The sequence below is a fragment of the Phoxinus phoxinus genome, assembly GCF_949152265.1.
Source record: "Phoxinus phoxinus genome assembly, chromosome: 10".
Lineage (NCBI taxonomy): Eukaryota > Metazoa > Chordata > Actinopteri > Cypriniformes > Leuciscidae > Phoxinus > Phoxinus phoxinus.
Genome location: NC_136885.1, coordinates 33,692,815 through 33,711,087, shown reverse-complemented (window position 1 = coordinate 33,711,087; position 18,273 = coordinate 33,692,815). Strand labels below are relative to the sequence as shown.

The following is an 18,273-nucleotide window of genomic DNA, read 5'->3' as shown; positions in this document are numbered from 1 at the left end:
TAGACTTGGAAATCTATCTTAAAGTCCCCAGATATTTCCAGGTTTACCCACTGTACAACATAATTATAACACAAAACACAACCAGCAACAGTCAATCAGAAATAGGACTTTATTTGAATTGTATCTGTAATATCTCTTTAGGTTGAAATCTAAATTCTTCTTTATAGACACATATACAAACGTACATGGAGTGTAAACATACATGCAAGAGAGAGATTTCGGGTGCTTGGGAACACTGAATGCATCTTGGACGTTGGGGATGAAAAAGTGTAGGAATTCTGAAAGGAAAGATCACAGTTCTTTCTCTGCGGGCCGCAGTCTGACCTGTGCATGCCGCAGCGGACCTTTGCTTCATTTATCAGTGGTATCATAGAGACTGATTCATTACCACAAAGGAGAATCAGTGTCTGATTGATGTTTAGATGGGGAGGCGTGTTCAAAGGTCTCCGTCAATATGAGAACACACCAGCATCTCCCACACTGGGAGTGAAAGTCCCCCCGTCTGATCAATTGCTGTCATGTCTTCCTCTGCTTTGCTAAAATTGAACTTTACTGAACTTTTGTGAGTTTAACACCAAAGCAGTGTGACCAAGTGCATACAGAAGACTGCATTGCCACAGGAACGGTCATTTGCATAAAAAAGTATGCTTTTCCTTGAGTCAAATGTGCAACCAACCATGATTTATCATTACAGTAATCAAAATAACACTGATATTTACCAAACACGGGAATGAAATTGAGCAATTTAGGGGCAAAATAATGGCCGTTCAAAACCCTAGTGAGCTGCGTACCAAGAGATTGCCAGTTTTTCAATGCCAGGTTAATCAATAATGAATATTTGGAGCTACCTTGCTGTTTAGAGCAAAAAGTCAATGCTTTGTAATATAGTGAGTTTTTGCACAAAATCGAATTACCACAACATGCATCCTTCCCAAATAGGGCAATTGCATTTGGATTAGAACAGGGGGGAAATCTAATCTAATCTAAATATAGTGTTATATACTGAAAATTATTGATAAAAAATATGCCATTTCACCCAGTATTTACTAACTCTTTAGATTAGCAACATGCTGATGTCAAACTCTCTCTAAGCAGCTCGATAAGGTTTGGAAACATATCAGTACAACAGTTCACAGCACATTTCTTTGTCATGAGTTAATGAAACTCAAAATCAGGTTGTTTTTAAGGCCCTGCATATTTATTTGCACACTCAGACAGTGTTAAAAATACGTATCATATCAGAATATATAGCTCTCGCTCCGTCTCTCTTTCTCCAAATCAGTGCATTAATATCCCCACGGGGGTGCTCTGTGTGTTTGTTCCAACGCCTGCGTTAAAGGAAAAAAGGCAACACAGAAACTAAACTGGGACATTTGAGAAATGAGGTACACATGGTTGATTTAACACTCATGCATTGGGTTTCCCAGCCCCAGAAAAAAAAGCTTAGTGGTTTTCAATGTTAAATTATTCATCAGGTGACATGTTCTTTAAGTTACGTTCAACAAATAATTGTTTCTGAACTGAAGTAACAGGACGGACTCATGTCTTTCTATATACAGGGAACAAGAGATGACATCACTATCGCCCCCTATACCCTCATACAGTGCACTAAAAGATCAGAAACCATAGTGGACATTATTGAGTGCACTCATTTAATCCCACAATGCACTGCAATAAGTGTAATAACCGATATACACTCAACAGCTATAGAGAATAGCCATGCAATATGAGAGTCTTGCCAGAAGTTGAGCCACAGAAAAATTTGTTTACTTGTTTTCATTTAATCCCTTTAAGTGGACTATATTAGTAAACTAATGTATGGAATAGTGAATGAGGGTATAAGGGGCGATTTCGGACATAGCCACAGTGTACGTCGTGACAAGAAGCGTCGGTTTGCAGCTTCATGTGTGACTGACACAAAGTAATATAAATGTTCTCATACTGGCTGTGAAAAGCAAAACAAATCTCTTAAATACAAATGTCCCACATAAAAATAAATACAGCACAGTTTCCCGTATTGGAACACGGCTCCAAAAAAAGTTTCAGTTTAGTTACCGTGATAATCAAACAGTAGACTCTTTAGGACCCTCTTGGACTGCGTTCTTGCAGCCGTAGAGCCACTTTATGACCCGTGCATTTCTCTCAATAATTGAGACACCTGTAGGGATCTGCTCGGCCAGTTCCTCCTGGAAAAGCCCTTCCCCGGAGTGTCGGGAAAACTCACTGGGCTCCGAGCCGCCGCCTCCGACGCTCCTCAGTAGCAGCGAGAGCGTGTCGATTGAACTGGCTCCTTTTAGAAAGTTCTCTGGTCCGAGTCTCTCCACCATATCGAAGTCCAATCCACAGTAGTCGAAGAAGCGTTCCTGCTCGGACATGGCTACCGAGCAGCGTAGTCGTAATTCTGACTTGGACCGTTTCAAATCGGCCCGTATCCGAGGAATGACGGGCTTCCACGGATCCATGTCGTTATTGTTGTACTTGCCAATGCTGTTTCGTATACTGTTGATCTTAGATAGCTTCTCTTGAAAGCCAGTGTTGTTGTTGTGTGTCTCTGGCGTCGAGTGCTCTTGCTCAGATTTGCTCGATCGTCTGGTCTCGTTTCCGCCATCGACAGTGACTTTGTCATTGGACCAGGACATTCGCGAATCCCCGTCTCGAGAGGAAGACGCCTTCTCCTCATTTATCACCAATTTTTTTGCCTCGTTCAGGCTGTTCTTTTCACGCATGGATCCCTGGAAGAGCCGTCGCACGAAACTGTAGCCCTTGACCTCCACATTGGTGTTGCCGTTTTCGCCACCATTGCTGGGACTCCTGCACTCTTTCTTCTGTCTGTAAATGACCAGGGAGTCTGGACGCAGCATGCGCTTGCCGTTACTCCGGCGCATTATTGGAGCACTATGTGGAGCGACTAATGGAGCAATGATTGGAGTTCTTGGGGAAGGTACAGGAGGCTTATTTGCATTGTTGCGATTGTTGGTTTCCACATCAGTTTCATTCTGACAGTTCTCTTTCCTGGAGTCATCCTCGTTTTCATCCCTCACGAACTGCGGTGCAGAGAAAGGCGCCATTTGATTTCGAGGTGGGAGAACGGGAGTTGAAGGAGTGGACACGGTGAAATTTCGACGGGGCACCGGTGGAGGGGTTGCACAGGGCACTAATACGGGCTCCTGCTTGGTGTTTATGACCTGTTGACTCTTGACGTACTTCGCCTTGTCTGCTTCCAGCCGCTCTACAGCGCTAATGGACCGACCCCTGCTTCCGGCATCCATCTGCCTGCGAAGGTAATCTGGCCCCTTGTTTAGGAGCCGCAGCGGAGAAGGTGAACCAACGGGAGTTAAGGGCTTCATTTTAGAGTTCTGGAAAAATGCATCCAAACAGAAAGGACAAAGCAATTGCTTTGCCCTACAAAGAGAAGGAAACCCTCTTGGAAACTACAGTTTCAATGCTTCTTCAAGATCTGACGTGTCTCAGAATAGTAGCAGGATTTTGATCCATTTATAGGATCCCTATGAATGTAGACTTTTCGGCATTTTGAAAATCTGAGAGGTTTAAGCAACAGAGTTGGCTGCTATATTTAGTCTCTTTACTGGGTGCTTTTGGAAAAGGGACAGATCTCCATGCAGTATTTACACAGGCATTGGCATGAGGAAATCCTTTTTCTGCAATCTAAAATCTCAAATCCCAAATGAGATGTTCCCTTCACCACAGAGTATCAGAAATAGCCGTCGATGTTCGCTTTCCCCCTCTGGTTTGGTCCTCTTTAACTTCCTCTCTTCTGTTGATCTTTTCAGAGAAGGTCGTCTTGGGGGAAGAGAGCTAATGAGCTTGATTATTTGCTTTTTGATAGCCGTCTAAGGTCTTTGGGTTGGGCTCCTATTGTCCTGCGATGTTGCGGTTGGGTTGACCTATACAGCTGGCACCGGGGCACTTCAGATTTTGATAGACAGAGGTCCTTTGCTTCTCCCTCTATACCTGGAGCCCTGTGAAAACAAAAACGGTAGAGACACAGTTCAGTCTTTTTAGCATTTCTCAAGGGAGATCTAATCTCCCAAGGCGTAGGCCATATGGCAGTGTGGATAGAAGTCCCTGTAGCTTTTTGTGTTTCGATGCAGTTGGCAGAAATGCATGTCTGGGGCCACAGGCAGTGCCATTAGCTCATGCATGGACTGAGTTGACTTCCCAATGCTTGAACTAGTCCTAAATAACCGTTCACTCGTACAAATGTGCTGTCCTGCACAAATTTAGTGTATTTAGCTCTGAATGAACATGCATAATGCATGACAAACACAGTGAAGTCTGGATTGACATTATAATTTTGCTAGTGGAATTTTACCCATTTACCCTCAGATGCATTTAGAAAGTCTATTAAAGGAAACTGTGACCATGTGCATACAGACTGTAGAGGTAATGGCCTTCACCATCAGCATTAGCTTAACCCACATGCCACATTTGCATTCCTTAAGGGCTTTGCTAAATAATGCATGACTGCGTCCATATTTTGTAGACCCCAAATTTCCTTTAAAGACGTAGTGGGACCACTTTTATTGTATTTAATTTTGAACACACTGCAGTGGCTTTTACAACTCTACAAAACTCTGCATGGTTTTACTGCTTTTAATAGAACAGCAGAATATGATGCAAGAATTTTAGCTTAAAACAATTTTGATTGCATGGTTTGTTCTGAAAGGGAAGACATTCAAAACATGATGCATCAAAGTGCTATTTTTGTACACCCTCGAAGGAGAAAAAAAAACAGCGTTTTCAAGTGAATATGTCCCTGTGACCTAGTAAACGGGAAGAACTGCAGAACTCACTCTTTGTTTGCCAGTTTCACTATGATGAGTAGTCATTTACTGCAACTAAAAACAGGTGTGCGCTGTTAAATTGCAAGCTCTATTTTTTTCAGTATTCAGACTTGGTGAAAAAAAAAAAAAGGAAATCCACTACAAAGACAAAAATCTGATGGAGAAAAATCCCTAAGATAAAAGAGAGCTCATGCACTTCTGACTTTCTACCCTATAAATATAGCACCTCTCATGAACCTCGAACCCCCCCCTGAAGCCCTTCGCTATAAATCCAGTCAAAAGGGGAACTGCAACATTTTCCAGATGTCAGACAGTCCCGGGAAAAGCAGCCATTGTTTGGGAAAGTTCCGGGAAAGAATTCTGAACAGGTGTTGAGCATGAGATGGATCTCAGGGACTTTCAGAAAGTGGTGAGCAACAGGGTGTCCAAACTCAGAAAACGGCTTGTTTAGCCAGTTGGGCTGAGAAATACAGCTAACAGCCTCAATGTTTTTCACCCTTTTGATTTTATGATATTCAAATATTTACAGGTGAAAAATTTGAATATCGTGCAAAAGTTCATTTATTTCAGTAATTTAACTTAAAAGGTGAAACTTGTTATAATTGTGATGATTATGGCTTACAGATTATGAAAACCCCAAATTCAAGATTAGATTATTGTGAAAAGGTTTTCTGTAAGCCATAATCATCATAAATCATCAATCATAAGGATTTGCTCTGAAATGGCTTAAAATATATTTTATTAGATGAACCATCAGTCAATTAGACACAAAATGTTTAATGCAAAAAAAGTTTTTATAACTAACTTTTCGTTTATATGCAATGCATAATAATAAACAGCAATATCTTTCATTTTATATTTAAAAAAATCCTAATACTGTGACAACCGTAAAAATGTGTAAGTATTGATTTTAACCAATTCATGGAAATTAATATTACTTACTAACTTTACTGTTCTTGCTGAAATTTAAATGAGACACGATTAAAACATGTCTTAAAACTCAATACTTACAAGCCAAAACATTGTCAATTTTAGATATGATGCTCAGCCCATTGTGAGTTGCGCATGATTAATCATTAGAATAACCCGTCAGGTTCATGTAATTGAAATATGGTGTAAAAACTACAGCACAGTAGTGTGTTTCATAACTATCACACACTATTATTAGTCGTATCTACATCACTCTGCACTCAAGGGCATTATTGGCTTGTAGATGCATTACATCATTAATATAGATCTTTCCAAACCAGCGTTAAAGCTTGAATGCTGGACCGTGGTGTTTAGGATGGAAACGGGGCTAATAATAGCCGAGCAGAGGCTTGAATTAAAACATGCTACATTTACTGACTGATAGAATAAATCCCTGGTAAATTCTCCTTCAAGCACCAAACATCCCCAAAACAACTTTCTAAACAATACAATTATTATTTTTATTATGTGAATTTAAATACACTTATTATAACTAAACTCTTTTGCCAAGATGTTGGTTCAAAGAAGAAATGAGAGGTCTGACTGATTCACAGACGACTCGTGTCCTGCGATTGATCCAATATGAATCAGTTCAATTGATTCATTAAAAAAAGAATCATATCAATCAGCATATTTGTTCATGAACTGGACATTCAAATCTCAAGCTCATAACGCACCTAAAACAACAAAGTGAGACTAACTGAAAATATGAAAATAAAGTAAGCTGCATGAAAGAACAGCCTCCAATTGTCTTCCAATAGACACAAAATATCTCTCCAGAAAATAAATAATGTCAAGTTGACTCAACTAAAAGTTTGTGCGTGCGTGTGTGTGTGTCTCACAGATAACTTATTTTCAGTTTGTATAACTGTTATTTGCAAAAGTTGAGTCAACACGAAAAAGCTAGGGGAAATTAGTACTAAGATTTTTTGTTGTGAGTGGATTTTTGCTGAACCAACACAACAAAATCAGTAATCTCAACTTTTTTTTCCAAGTTGTGTTTTTTACAGTGCATTTAAAGAAAAGTTTCTGTTAAGCACATGGTCAAAACATTACAGTTCACACCATCATCACCCAGAGCGTCTGCTCCGTTACAATGGCCTCTATTACTCTCTATAGAGGCACATTAGTGCATGAAACTGTCTCTCTCTTTTGAGGGCTGAACTGCGCCGGTAATAGCAGCGGCTCGGCTCGCGACGGCTTGTAATTAACCCCTGCTAATCCAGCCTCTCTCATCTCAATGGCTCTCCGTGAAGCTGGTGGGCAGGTCGTCTGCCGGCAGGGGTGGTGAAAACAGACGGCCAACAAGGTCAAAGAGAAACCAGATGTGTTCTGTCAAGCTGCATCTAAGCTATGATCTACTGAAGACTTCACGCAAAGCAGGAACACAACCATACAAGGCCTCTTTCTGGTTGAATATCCTGAGATGTGTTAGATTATGGAAGGGAAATGATTCACAAACTGTTTAATGTTTAAAGTCGGCATGTGTTGTTTAGTACAGTTTGCTGTAAACCAAACCTTAAATGGTGTTCATAATAGGGCAAAAACAATCTATATATTATTCCAAAGGGGGAATCTCCAAAGAGGAACTGTTTATGTTTACTAAAAATATATATATATTTTAGAATCATTGAGATACTATTATAGTTTTGTTATTTTTTCAATTGGTTAGTATTTTTCCATTTTATTTGAAAATTGTAGTAAAAATTGTGTTGTTTAAATTTCATTATTGCTTTTTAAATATGCCTTTATGGTTTTTAATATTTTTTTTAGTTTTAGTTATTTTAATACATAAATTTAGTTATTGTACATCAAAAAATAAGAAATAATAAAATAATGTTTAAAATTTTATTTCAAGTTGGGATGGGCAACGATTAATCGCATCCAAAATAAAAGTTTGTGTTTAAATAATATATGTGTGTGTACTGTGTATAATTATTTTGTATATATAAATACACACACATGCATGTATATATTTAAGAAAAATGTGTTATTTATATATAACATATTTATATATAATATAAATTATGTATAAATATATACATGCAAATAGTCCTTAAATATATATATATATATATATATATATATATATATATATATATATATATATGTGTGTGTGTGTGTGTATTTATAAAATAATTATAGTACACACATATATTATTCAAGCACAAACTTTTATTTTGGATGCGATTAATCGTTGCCCATCCCTAATTTCAAGTAACAAAAAAAAAATATTTTAATGGTTTGTTTTAGTTAACTATAATAAATATATAATATAACTATAATAAATAATATTAATAATAAAAAAAACTTATTTTTTCCAACAGAAAATATTCAATTCAGGAATTGAAAATTGGTAAATATTCAAGTCAATGTCTGTATTACATATTAATGTTTTGGGAATAATAGTTCCAGACAATAAAACAAGCCCCTGTTATGAATTTCAAATTGAAAGATATTGCATCCAGTTGATAAAAAACGTTAAATCCTGTAATCAAAAGCATCCACAAACGTGTCTGTCCCACCCAGTCTGAGCTGCCCAATTACACATAAATGTCCCGTGTTGGATATAAAACTACAAAAGCTTCAGTCAGGACGTCCATCACACACACCAAACCCTGCATTATTAATCGGCGCAGACAAAAGCCCCCTCTGGCTCTGGAGATGAGATGCTGAACTGAAGGCCGAGGCTCATTAGTAAGAAAAACAGAGAGAAAGAAAACACATGACAATAAAACTCAACAGACACAAACACTCTTCGCAACACAAAGGCAGAGCTAGCAGATATCTCCTCACTCTTGAGGGCCATTATGCGGCTGATGTATGATGGGTGGGGTGATGGACTGGCATACGGGCCACAGGAGGGTCACAAGGGAGCTCTTTAAAACATTACAGACCCCCCTAAACACTCTCCAAATGATGTGGTGGACTTAACTGACCCCTTTGTCATTCAAACCTGACAAATGCGAGTGGCTGGATTGCCGGAGACTTTCAGGGGTTTGTCAAATGATCAGTGTTTACACCTGGCATTAACACCCGTCTCGGCTGATCCGATCACAATTGCTCAGCGATGAATGCAGGTGTGAACGGCTCTGGATCCAGTCGCTCAAACCGCATTTAGAGCCGTGTTAGTTTAGATGGAAGCCAAACGCTTAATTGAAAATAAAACTTGATTCATCGAACAGACATCCTTCCGTAATCTTATCTAACATGTCAGAAGTTTCAATGAGAAAAATAATTGGATAATGAAAAGAGTGTAACATTATTCGATTACAATTACAAAGACATTATTTTTCATTGGAATAAAATATAAAAAATAAATGTTAATGTTTGTTCCAAACACTTTGTTTAATAAAAAAAATTATATATTTTAGTATCATTGAGTTTTATAATTGGTTAGTATTTTTTCATTTTAATGTTTTTTTTTTTTAAATACGTCTATATAGTTTTTACAAATTTTTTACACTATTAGTTATTTTAGTACATCCAACTAAATGAAAACTTTTGGAAACTTGCTGAAATAAAATAAGAAATAATACAATTATAATTTTAAGCTTTTATTTAAAAAATTTACTTTAAGTAACAATGTTTTTTTAATGGTTTGTTTTAGTTAACTATAATAACTCTGATTCTAAGGTTGTCCGAAACATTTAACGGGCGAATTTCATAAAGCGATCAGGAATATATATTTAATCTTAAAAGCCATAAAAACTATATATTTAAAATGTTGGTCCTAAAAATGCTTCGTCTTTAAAAAAAAAAAAATTGTATATATATTTTTTATTATCTTAAACTTGAGCATCTACTTTTTAACTTTTCATAAAAAATGTAGCAAGTTTTCATTACTGTAAAAAAAAACAATTCCTATTAAAATGTAAATTTGAAATTAAAATGTGTTCTAAACACCAAAAACAAAAGGTGGTTTATTAACCATCGAGCTAAAACACAGTTTTAAAAGAACTGATTGATACATTTGGAGAAGTGTATACACATTCACATATGAACTGTTTCTTTGGTCTTTTAACTCAAAATGTCTTCACTAAATCATGAACACGGAACAGAGTAATGATTCAAAGCTGAAAGTGAATGAATTAAAGGTGTAGTTCTCAGGCTTATCTATTTATGCACACACCTGAGGAAAATTGATTTAAGATAAACTACTGTAAAAATACATGTGTAGGAAAACCCTGCTGTTATCTGTGGCACATTTGCTCAGCGCCAACCGCAGACGTTTCCTCTTTATCACATTCACTTGCTTTAATTATAGTCGTCTGCTTACGCAGCACTTCTCTAAACACAGTCTCTCCTCATACTTGTGACTCTCAAAACTCATTCAACAACCACAACAAGCTAATGTGGGTTCTCATGATCACTCTCACTTTGACCCGTATATAGATTTAAACAATGTTTTGCTACTGCAAACGTATAAGGCTGCTTTATGCAGAATACCTGCTCAGATCATGGGTTTATCATTCAGTGAATGCAAGAACTGATCAAATGTACATCATGCATGTCCCTTTGGATGAAAGAATCTGCTAAATACATAAATACAAATGTCATTTTGCACACAATCTCTACTACATGCCTTCTGTCGTCTGATTGATAGTTCATACATTTATTTTTTTACTAAGTAAAAGTTATTTTAGTTTAATTGTAAACTGGACTGAAGCAACTTTTTATACATATATTTTTAGAAAAATCTGAGAGTATCAAATATAATCAGATTTTTTGGCTTTTTTGTTTTTCCCTCCATATTCTCAGTGTATAAATATATGAGCCATAAATCCTGATCAATACCAAATATGATACATAAACATGCAAACTTTTTGGTTTAAATATTTTGTCTAAATGTTCAATAACTGTTCCAATCCATTTTTGACATTATGGCAAACTGTATATCAGGCATTACAGGGTTAAGATGTTGTGTAAAGGCGTTAACACATCACATCAGTGGACTTTACCCTACTTTTCCATTAGTTACGTCATAAACCGCTTTGGTTCCTTCTTTATGCCAAAGATATGCCTGATAAAGGTGCTATAAATTCCCCCAGTGTAAAACCAAAAACTCTACAGCACAAAGTGTCCTCCTCTGAATCTTCAATAGATGCATGACCTGGACTCAGCGCCGGACGCTGAAGGCAGGAAGAGAAGGAGTTGCCTTGAGTCATGAGTGAGGTGATAAAGCTTGTGCATGTCTATAGCCCAGGACAAACACAAAGAGGCATGGAAATGTCTTGCCTTTCCTGAGAGAAAAGCACAAGTTGTGTGTGTGCAATGAAAGGAAAGGCGAGGTTTTCAATAGGGTTGCACTATATTGAAATGAAAGAGATTTTTGTATTATATTGTATTTTGTTCTTCACCAGATGACTTGAATAGCTCTATCTGGAAATAATTTAACATTCTAGCCAAAAATTAAAACGTTTTGGGGAAACATTTGTGTGTTTAAACTTGGGTTTACTCTTAACACGAGCCAACTCAAACCATAATGTTAACCATTGAGTTTTATTTTATTTTAAACACTTTCCATTGAGTTTTTATAGGCTACATTCACAGTTTTTGACCAATTCAATATGACTGAAAAAATATAATTATTATGATTTTATTGTGATACAGTTAAATGCATTTAAAAGAAGATTTTTTTTTATAATACTATAGTACTGTAAAATAAAAAAAATTGAGTATTTTTTTTTTACTGTAAAATTACAATACTAATATTTACATCTTAACTTCTTAATTTTCAAACGTATACAGTCATGCTTTTATTTTGCCAGCAAATCAAGCCTGCACAAGCCGCACTAAGAATCACAATATATATATATATATAGGCTATATATATAGGCTATATATATATATATATATATATATATATATATCATCCAGCATCAGGGGCGTAATTTGTGGGGGGGTTGGGGGGGAGATAACCCCCCCAATATTTAAATCTATGCATTACAACCCCCCCAATATTTGTACCATGAACCTGAATTGTACAGACTTTTAAATGCAGTATTTCAGATGATCAAATTACCTTACGGATAATGTAGAAGGTTAAGTCTTAACTTGATTGCCATGATCCAGAAAAAAACTGCTCTCATGGGATAGAAGTGATAAAAGTTGTTTAGTTTATTCCTCCAGAGCCTTGTTTTCTCAGATAAATTGTCTGTATGTTTTAAGCATGTTTTCACAGCGCTTGCTGACTGTGCCAGACACATGTTAAAGTCACTGCAGACCCGAGTGTTTACAGCAGCGGTTCAAGCTAACGTGACTTGTGATGGGGTCAGAGAGGTCATGATGGGCTGATGGGGGGGGGGGATCCAGTCCTCCTGTCTAACATCAAACCATCAAATGGGACACAACAATCCTGAATCCAATTTTCACTCAGTGACAACAAACACAAAACACTACCAGTGATATTGCATCGATTACCCATTGTGACCTGAAGCCAACAACTGGCCCATAAAAACACTTAACAAATCAACAGTTGGCAGTACAAATGAGTATGAGAGAGTTCATATTTAAATAGAAGCAATAGTTATCTATCAGCCTTTTCTCAACTTAGAGGAACTTATACTTCTCAGAGGTTCCTCTTTCATAATCAGAAATTCACCAAAAAATTTAAATTCTGTCATTAATTACTCACACTGATGTCGTTCCAAACCCGTTAGACTTTCGTTAATCTTCAGAACACAAATGAATATTTTTATGATGAAATCTGAGGGCTTTCTGTCCCTCCATTGACAGTCTACGCAACTACCACTTTGATGCTTCAAAAAGTTCATAAAGAGATCTTAAAACTAATCAATATGAATTGTTTGCTCAGATTTCACCAAAAAGATCTTCATTTGTGTTCTGAAGATGAAGGAAAGTCTTACGGGTTTGGAACGACATGAGGGGGAGTAATTAATGACAGAATGTTCATGTTTGGGTGAAATATCTCTTATTTTGAAACTACATGAGAGAATAATTAAGTTTGGGATAAATTTTTCCTCTCCTAAAAATAAAATGAAAGCCAGTTCTCAATCACTCTCAAACGCCATGTGATTCACTGCCATTTCTTCCTGCTTCATAACCTCCACCGAACCTGTCAGCTGTCCTCTCTCATTAGCCGCTAGTCTGGCTCGTTGGTCGCAAACAGGCCCAAAGTGCCACAGAAATAGCCCCTAATCTCCCCTCAAGCCCCCCCGCCACATCAGCAAAGCCAGCGTCGAGTTGAGGGGAAGATCATTGGTTACCGGCCCTGTCAGAACAATGTCTTGTGAGCGTGACAAAGGACACAAGCCCCTTCATGTGTGATGAAGGATCCGCGCGGCGCTAGGTTTGATTGGACCTGGCAGGACGGCGGTGCTACCTCGCCGAACCCAGGACAATTAAAGAGATGTGTGACTATGAGCGACCCGCTCCCACAGCTGTCAGCCCGGCCCACGGGGACGTCCCGCATCGGGATTTGTCCATTTAAAATTAATACTAAAGAGAGTAAATAAATCATGAATGGAAAAAAAGACTATATGACTACAGTACATCAGTCAGCCCATAAAACACACACACACATAAATGTGGGATACAAAATTAGGTTAGGGTCCCATTCTCACTATTAACTAGTTGCTTATTAGCATGCGCATATTATTAGGATATTGGCTGTTTATTAGTATAAAGCACATATTAATGCCTTATTCTGCATGACCATATTCCTTAATCTACCTAAATTTAAAAACTACCTTAATAACTATTGATAAGCAGTACTTAGGAGTTTATTGAGGCAAAAATCATAGTTAATAGTTTGTTAATAGTGAGAATTGGACCCTAAACTAAAGTGTGACCAAAAATTTTAAAAGTAATTTTGACTTTAGCTCACAATTCGCATTTCTGAGGAAAAAACTAAGATATGTGAGAGATAAACAAGATAAAAAGTAACCTAATTCAGTGATGGAAACAAAAAAACAGAATTCTGAGAGAAAAAAGTCAGATTTGCGAGATATAAACTTATTTTTAAGTTTATGGCCTGGTTTCACAGACAGAGTTTAGATTAAGCCAGGATGAAGCCTTAGTTTAAGCCTGAGTTTAGGACATCTAAGTAGCTTTTATAAATGTGTGACATAAAAACAATGACTCTGACATATTTTAAGATATGCCAGTGCAAGTTGCTTTCAGTTAAAACAGATCAAACATGCATTTTAGTCTGGGACAGCTTAAACCTTGTCTGAGAAACCGGGGGGTATAACTTTCAATTCCGAGATAAAAGTCAGATTTGTGAGGTGTAAACTTGTCCTTTTAATTCCTTGGAACAAACAAGCTTCATAAAACCAATAAGGTGGTCACTTTAAATAATCTGCAGGACCCTTCAGCCTCTAATTAGTAACCTGAGCTTCACACGTTTAACACGCAGCCACACATTAGTGCCACAAATGTGAAGTTTCCTTTTGGGGAAATGACTGTTTACGTGATTGCACTCGAACGGCTGAAAGAAGAGAGCAACATTTGGCTTGATGGAGTTTGCACGATAAAAAAAAACAGCTGCTGCCTTTCCGTCCTGGACCCATAAAAGACATTTGCGGGATACAGTATCACAGCAGTTGAGACTGATGTGGTCACACCGGGATGAGTGTGTTTGTGGAATCTCTGAGAGGGAAAAGCCTGGAAAACAACTGGTCAGAAGCGTGTTCCCTACACTCTCAAAAATAAAGGTTCTTTATTGGCATCAATGGTTCCATGTAGAACCGTTAACACCTTTGGTTCCATTCCATTGTACAAAAGGTTCTTTATTGTGGAAAAAGGTTCTTTAGATTAGTTTTAATGTCCTTCACAATAAGACAAACATGTTTCTTTTAAGAACTGTTCACTGAAAGGTTCTTTCGGGAAGCAAACGTGGTTCTTCTATGGAAAAAAAAAACTTTATTTTTAAGAGTGTATAGGGTTCACTTCCAGTCAGTAGGGGTCACAGTGTGGGCCATGCATCCCAGAAGCCGGAGTGGCTCAGCACTCGCATATAATCTGAAAAAGGTCATTGCACACGGCCCGTGGGCTTCTCTTCTGTGTTTTGAGCGTCCTTTCGCATTTATTCATCTCAAAGTGGTTGTCAGCACCTCAGATGAGATGCAGACAGCTAAGATCTGTTATTTTATATTGTAAAACATTATAAATAATATACATATAAAAAAAAGAGCGAAAGTATACATCTCTCTTTTTATAAGTGACAAATAAAATAACACCTTAGCAGAGAGATCATATATATATATATATATATATATATATATATATATATATATATATATATATATATATATATATATTCTCAATTCAAACACCCACGCAATCTAATTCCTAAATGATATCGGTTCAACTGTAAAGCTTTGATAAGTACGATCACAGATCTGTGTTGGCGCTGCTGCTGAGCCGAGAGAGCAGTTGTCAAGAAACAGCTTCATAAACAGTCTTTTCAACCACACAGGATCATTATTTCTGTGTTACAGTAATTGAAATGATCACAGAAGTACTGGGATAAAAGTTTATAGTTCTGATATGAACATTGATGTCTACGGTGATGCCTGAGGCCCGTCCCTGATAATAAAAAGCATGCATTAAAACAGGGTTGTAACTTTTGCAGTGAACTTCAGGGCATTACACTCAGCAACACTGCAAAGACTTTAGTGTAGTTTGCCGGTTGATACTGGACCTTACACTACTACAATATCTTAAAACATCTGCACAATGACAGGAAAGGCAGCAGAGGAGCATCGTAGCCCTCATCATCATGCTGATGTTTATATTTGACATGCATCTGCACATCAGACACGTGTTTATCCTATTTTGGGGCTTGGAAGACAATACACCAGTATGAAGAGACCTCACTTGTGGTTCAAGGACAGATGAAATCTCTGCGTTTGGTCTACTTTTTTGGAGTGTTTAGACTGGTTTCGAGTGGTTAATACTGCTGACCTTGTGGAAAGTTAGTGCATGGTCTGCGCACCTAACCTAAGTAAAACCCGTTGGAAGGGGAGGGTTACGAGCATTACCCTATCCATTTGCACATAACATAATGCATTAAAACCATACAAATTGAGAAAAGACTCTTAATTTGCTGGTAAGCAGTCTTTTTGGATTTGTGTCAATTGTATTCGACTACTGCGTCCGGGGTTTCCAAAAAAACACATGTGGTCACCTCACTTTCCTCTACCTGGAGTCTATTCTTTTGTTTAAAGCTTCTCCTACAACACCAACCCAACTCACCCTTTTACCTCTTTTGCACTGTTTAAACTTCAGGTAATAAACTTACATAATTTACTAGTATAGATGAGAGCCAATCATTGTAGGTCATACTCAATGCAGAAACAATTCCTTCTCTAAAATTTTGTATTTACTATTTAGGTCAAAATCTTGCATTTCCAAAACAACATTTTGTCATATTAATGTCTCAATTATACTTTTATTGATCGTAACTGACTGTATGAGTGATTTTGGCAGATTATAGCCAGAACATACAGACATGAAATACGTTCTTCATTATGCAGTAGATGAAGGAATTTAGTCTCAGCTAGTCATTATTATTGCAATTCGGTTTGGTGCCGCTAGAGGCGCAGGAATTACACTACCTTTAAGAAGAAGATTTTTTTTTTACAAAATAAATATTATTACATTGAGTAAATGATAAACCAGACTAATTAAGTTTTTACATACATTAATATTCATTCATCTGAAGAATAAATAAAAATCAACCATTTAAATTTAATGTAAAAATGTGCTCATGTTCTAGGCTATACTTTATGCATATGCAAATTACATTAAAGCACCAAAATATTCCGTTTTCAAAACTATCAATATTATGCAATACATAGAGATAGGCTTATTTAGGCTATATGGAAGAAGAAAAAAATCTCACCTATTCATTTATTTAGGCTATTTAAAACACACAGACTCATAATTTGTATACCTCCAATAGTATCCACATAAAACTCAACGAAAGCTGCAGTGACATCAATTATTTATAGAAAACAGAAATAATAATGATCCAATTCGTACATCGACCTGAACTTAAAATATTTTTTAAATCAATGGCCGTTTATGTTGAATGGACACAAACTCCGCTGTTTGTTTACACAGACTCACGAACATGAATTTATGCCAACATGACTCTGTAAATTAAAGTCGCTATAAATGCTGAATGAACATGATCTGATCGGATATGTATTCACTGCTCGTACACTAAGTGCTAGACTTGCGCTTACCGTGTGTCGTGATCCGTATCCACATGTGAAAGCTCTGGTAATCTCCGTTAACTGACTAGCACGAGCTGTGTCTCAGTGGTTTGTGAGTCTGAACTGAATGCCGGAGAGCGTCTGTGGCTCGTGGATGTACCGGGATCATCCCACTACGGTGGGCGGGCAGGTATGAGTGTAAACTGACCCCCACCACAAACACGACAGCAGAGGGGGATTGTTTGGGGGGATTGACCTGCACTACAACACACAAAAGTGTTTAAACAGGTATTTATATCGATATACCGCCGACACGCATTGCCATTGCATTAGATGAAAAAAATATTATCAAGTTTTCACAGTGACACTTTTTACTCTGTATATTTCTCAGGATGGGTTTCACAAACCTTAAAAGCATGGACTACAAATGTGTTGCTGAACCTTTCCCTGACTCACACACACACACACACACACACACCCACACCTTCCCCCCGTTTTTTGTGGTGATTCTTTTAGTTTACTCAAGCATCCTAGAACTTGAGGGGAGCAGACTTCATGATATCCTCTAAAAATCCCCCAAAACACCATTTTGATTAGTCACTGACTAAAAAGAAAAGTGAATGTAGGTCTGAGAAAAACCTAATGAATTACATCTGAAGTGTCCAAGTACTTTTCAACATCTGCACATACTGTGTAGCTATTCATGCTTTTGAAAAACATCTTGAATCCTAAAATTGTTTGTTGAACAGGTTTTACTTTTGGCTTTTTGTCAACATGCAGTCTTGGGACAAATTCTATTTACCAGGATTATCAATTACACTCAGCAATATAAATCATCTAAATATAGACTACTATTTTTTGTTTGCACAAAGTTTGGATGGTGAATAGATAACTGCAGATAAATGGATAACCATGATAAGCTATCAGCAACGGCTCCTCCTCCAAAACATTACTCAGAAGAAGCTCAGCGCTGGCCGATCATCTATACGTCTGAGCATGTTGTTCATGCAATGAAGAGAATGTTGAGATTAGATTAGTGTTTAATGTTTTGTGAACCTTGGCTCCATAATGTTGTTGGAATTGCATAAAGGTATACCCTGCAGGGGATCATCAGGAAATCAGGGGTGGAAGACAGACTCTGAAAATAGTGCATGAGATGAATTTACTAATTTCTAATTCCATAATTCATTCCTAAGTATTTTCATTATTTGAAATTATTTAAGCGTTAACTGAAATAATATATATATTATATATTATTTTCCATATCTATATATATATATATATATATATGGAAAAAAAATGTTTTTAAGCAT

At 37.1% G+C, this 18,273-nt stretch overlaps 1 protein-coding gene across 1 annotated transcript; it reads right to left on the bottom strand.

Annotated features, from left to right (window-relative positions):
- Nucleotides 1-92: 92 nt before the first annotated feature.
- fam110d (family with sequence similarity 110 member D) lies at nt 93-17,127 on the bottom strand. Its single transcript, XM_079626729.1, has 2 exons — nt 16,991-17,127; nt 93-3,980 (listed from the first exon to the last, which is right to left on the bottom strand). Exon 2 carries the CDS (start codon nt 3,345-3,347, stop codon nt 2,064-2,066), a length of 1,284 nt encoding a protein of 427 aa, XP_079482855.1. The 5' UTR covers nt 3,348-3,980; nt 16,991-17,127; the 3' UTR covers nt 93-2,063.
- Between the last annotated feature and the right edge of the window lie 1,146 nt (nt 17,128-18,273).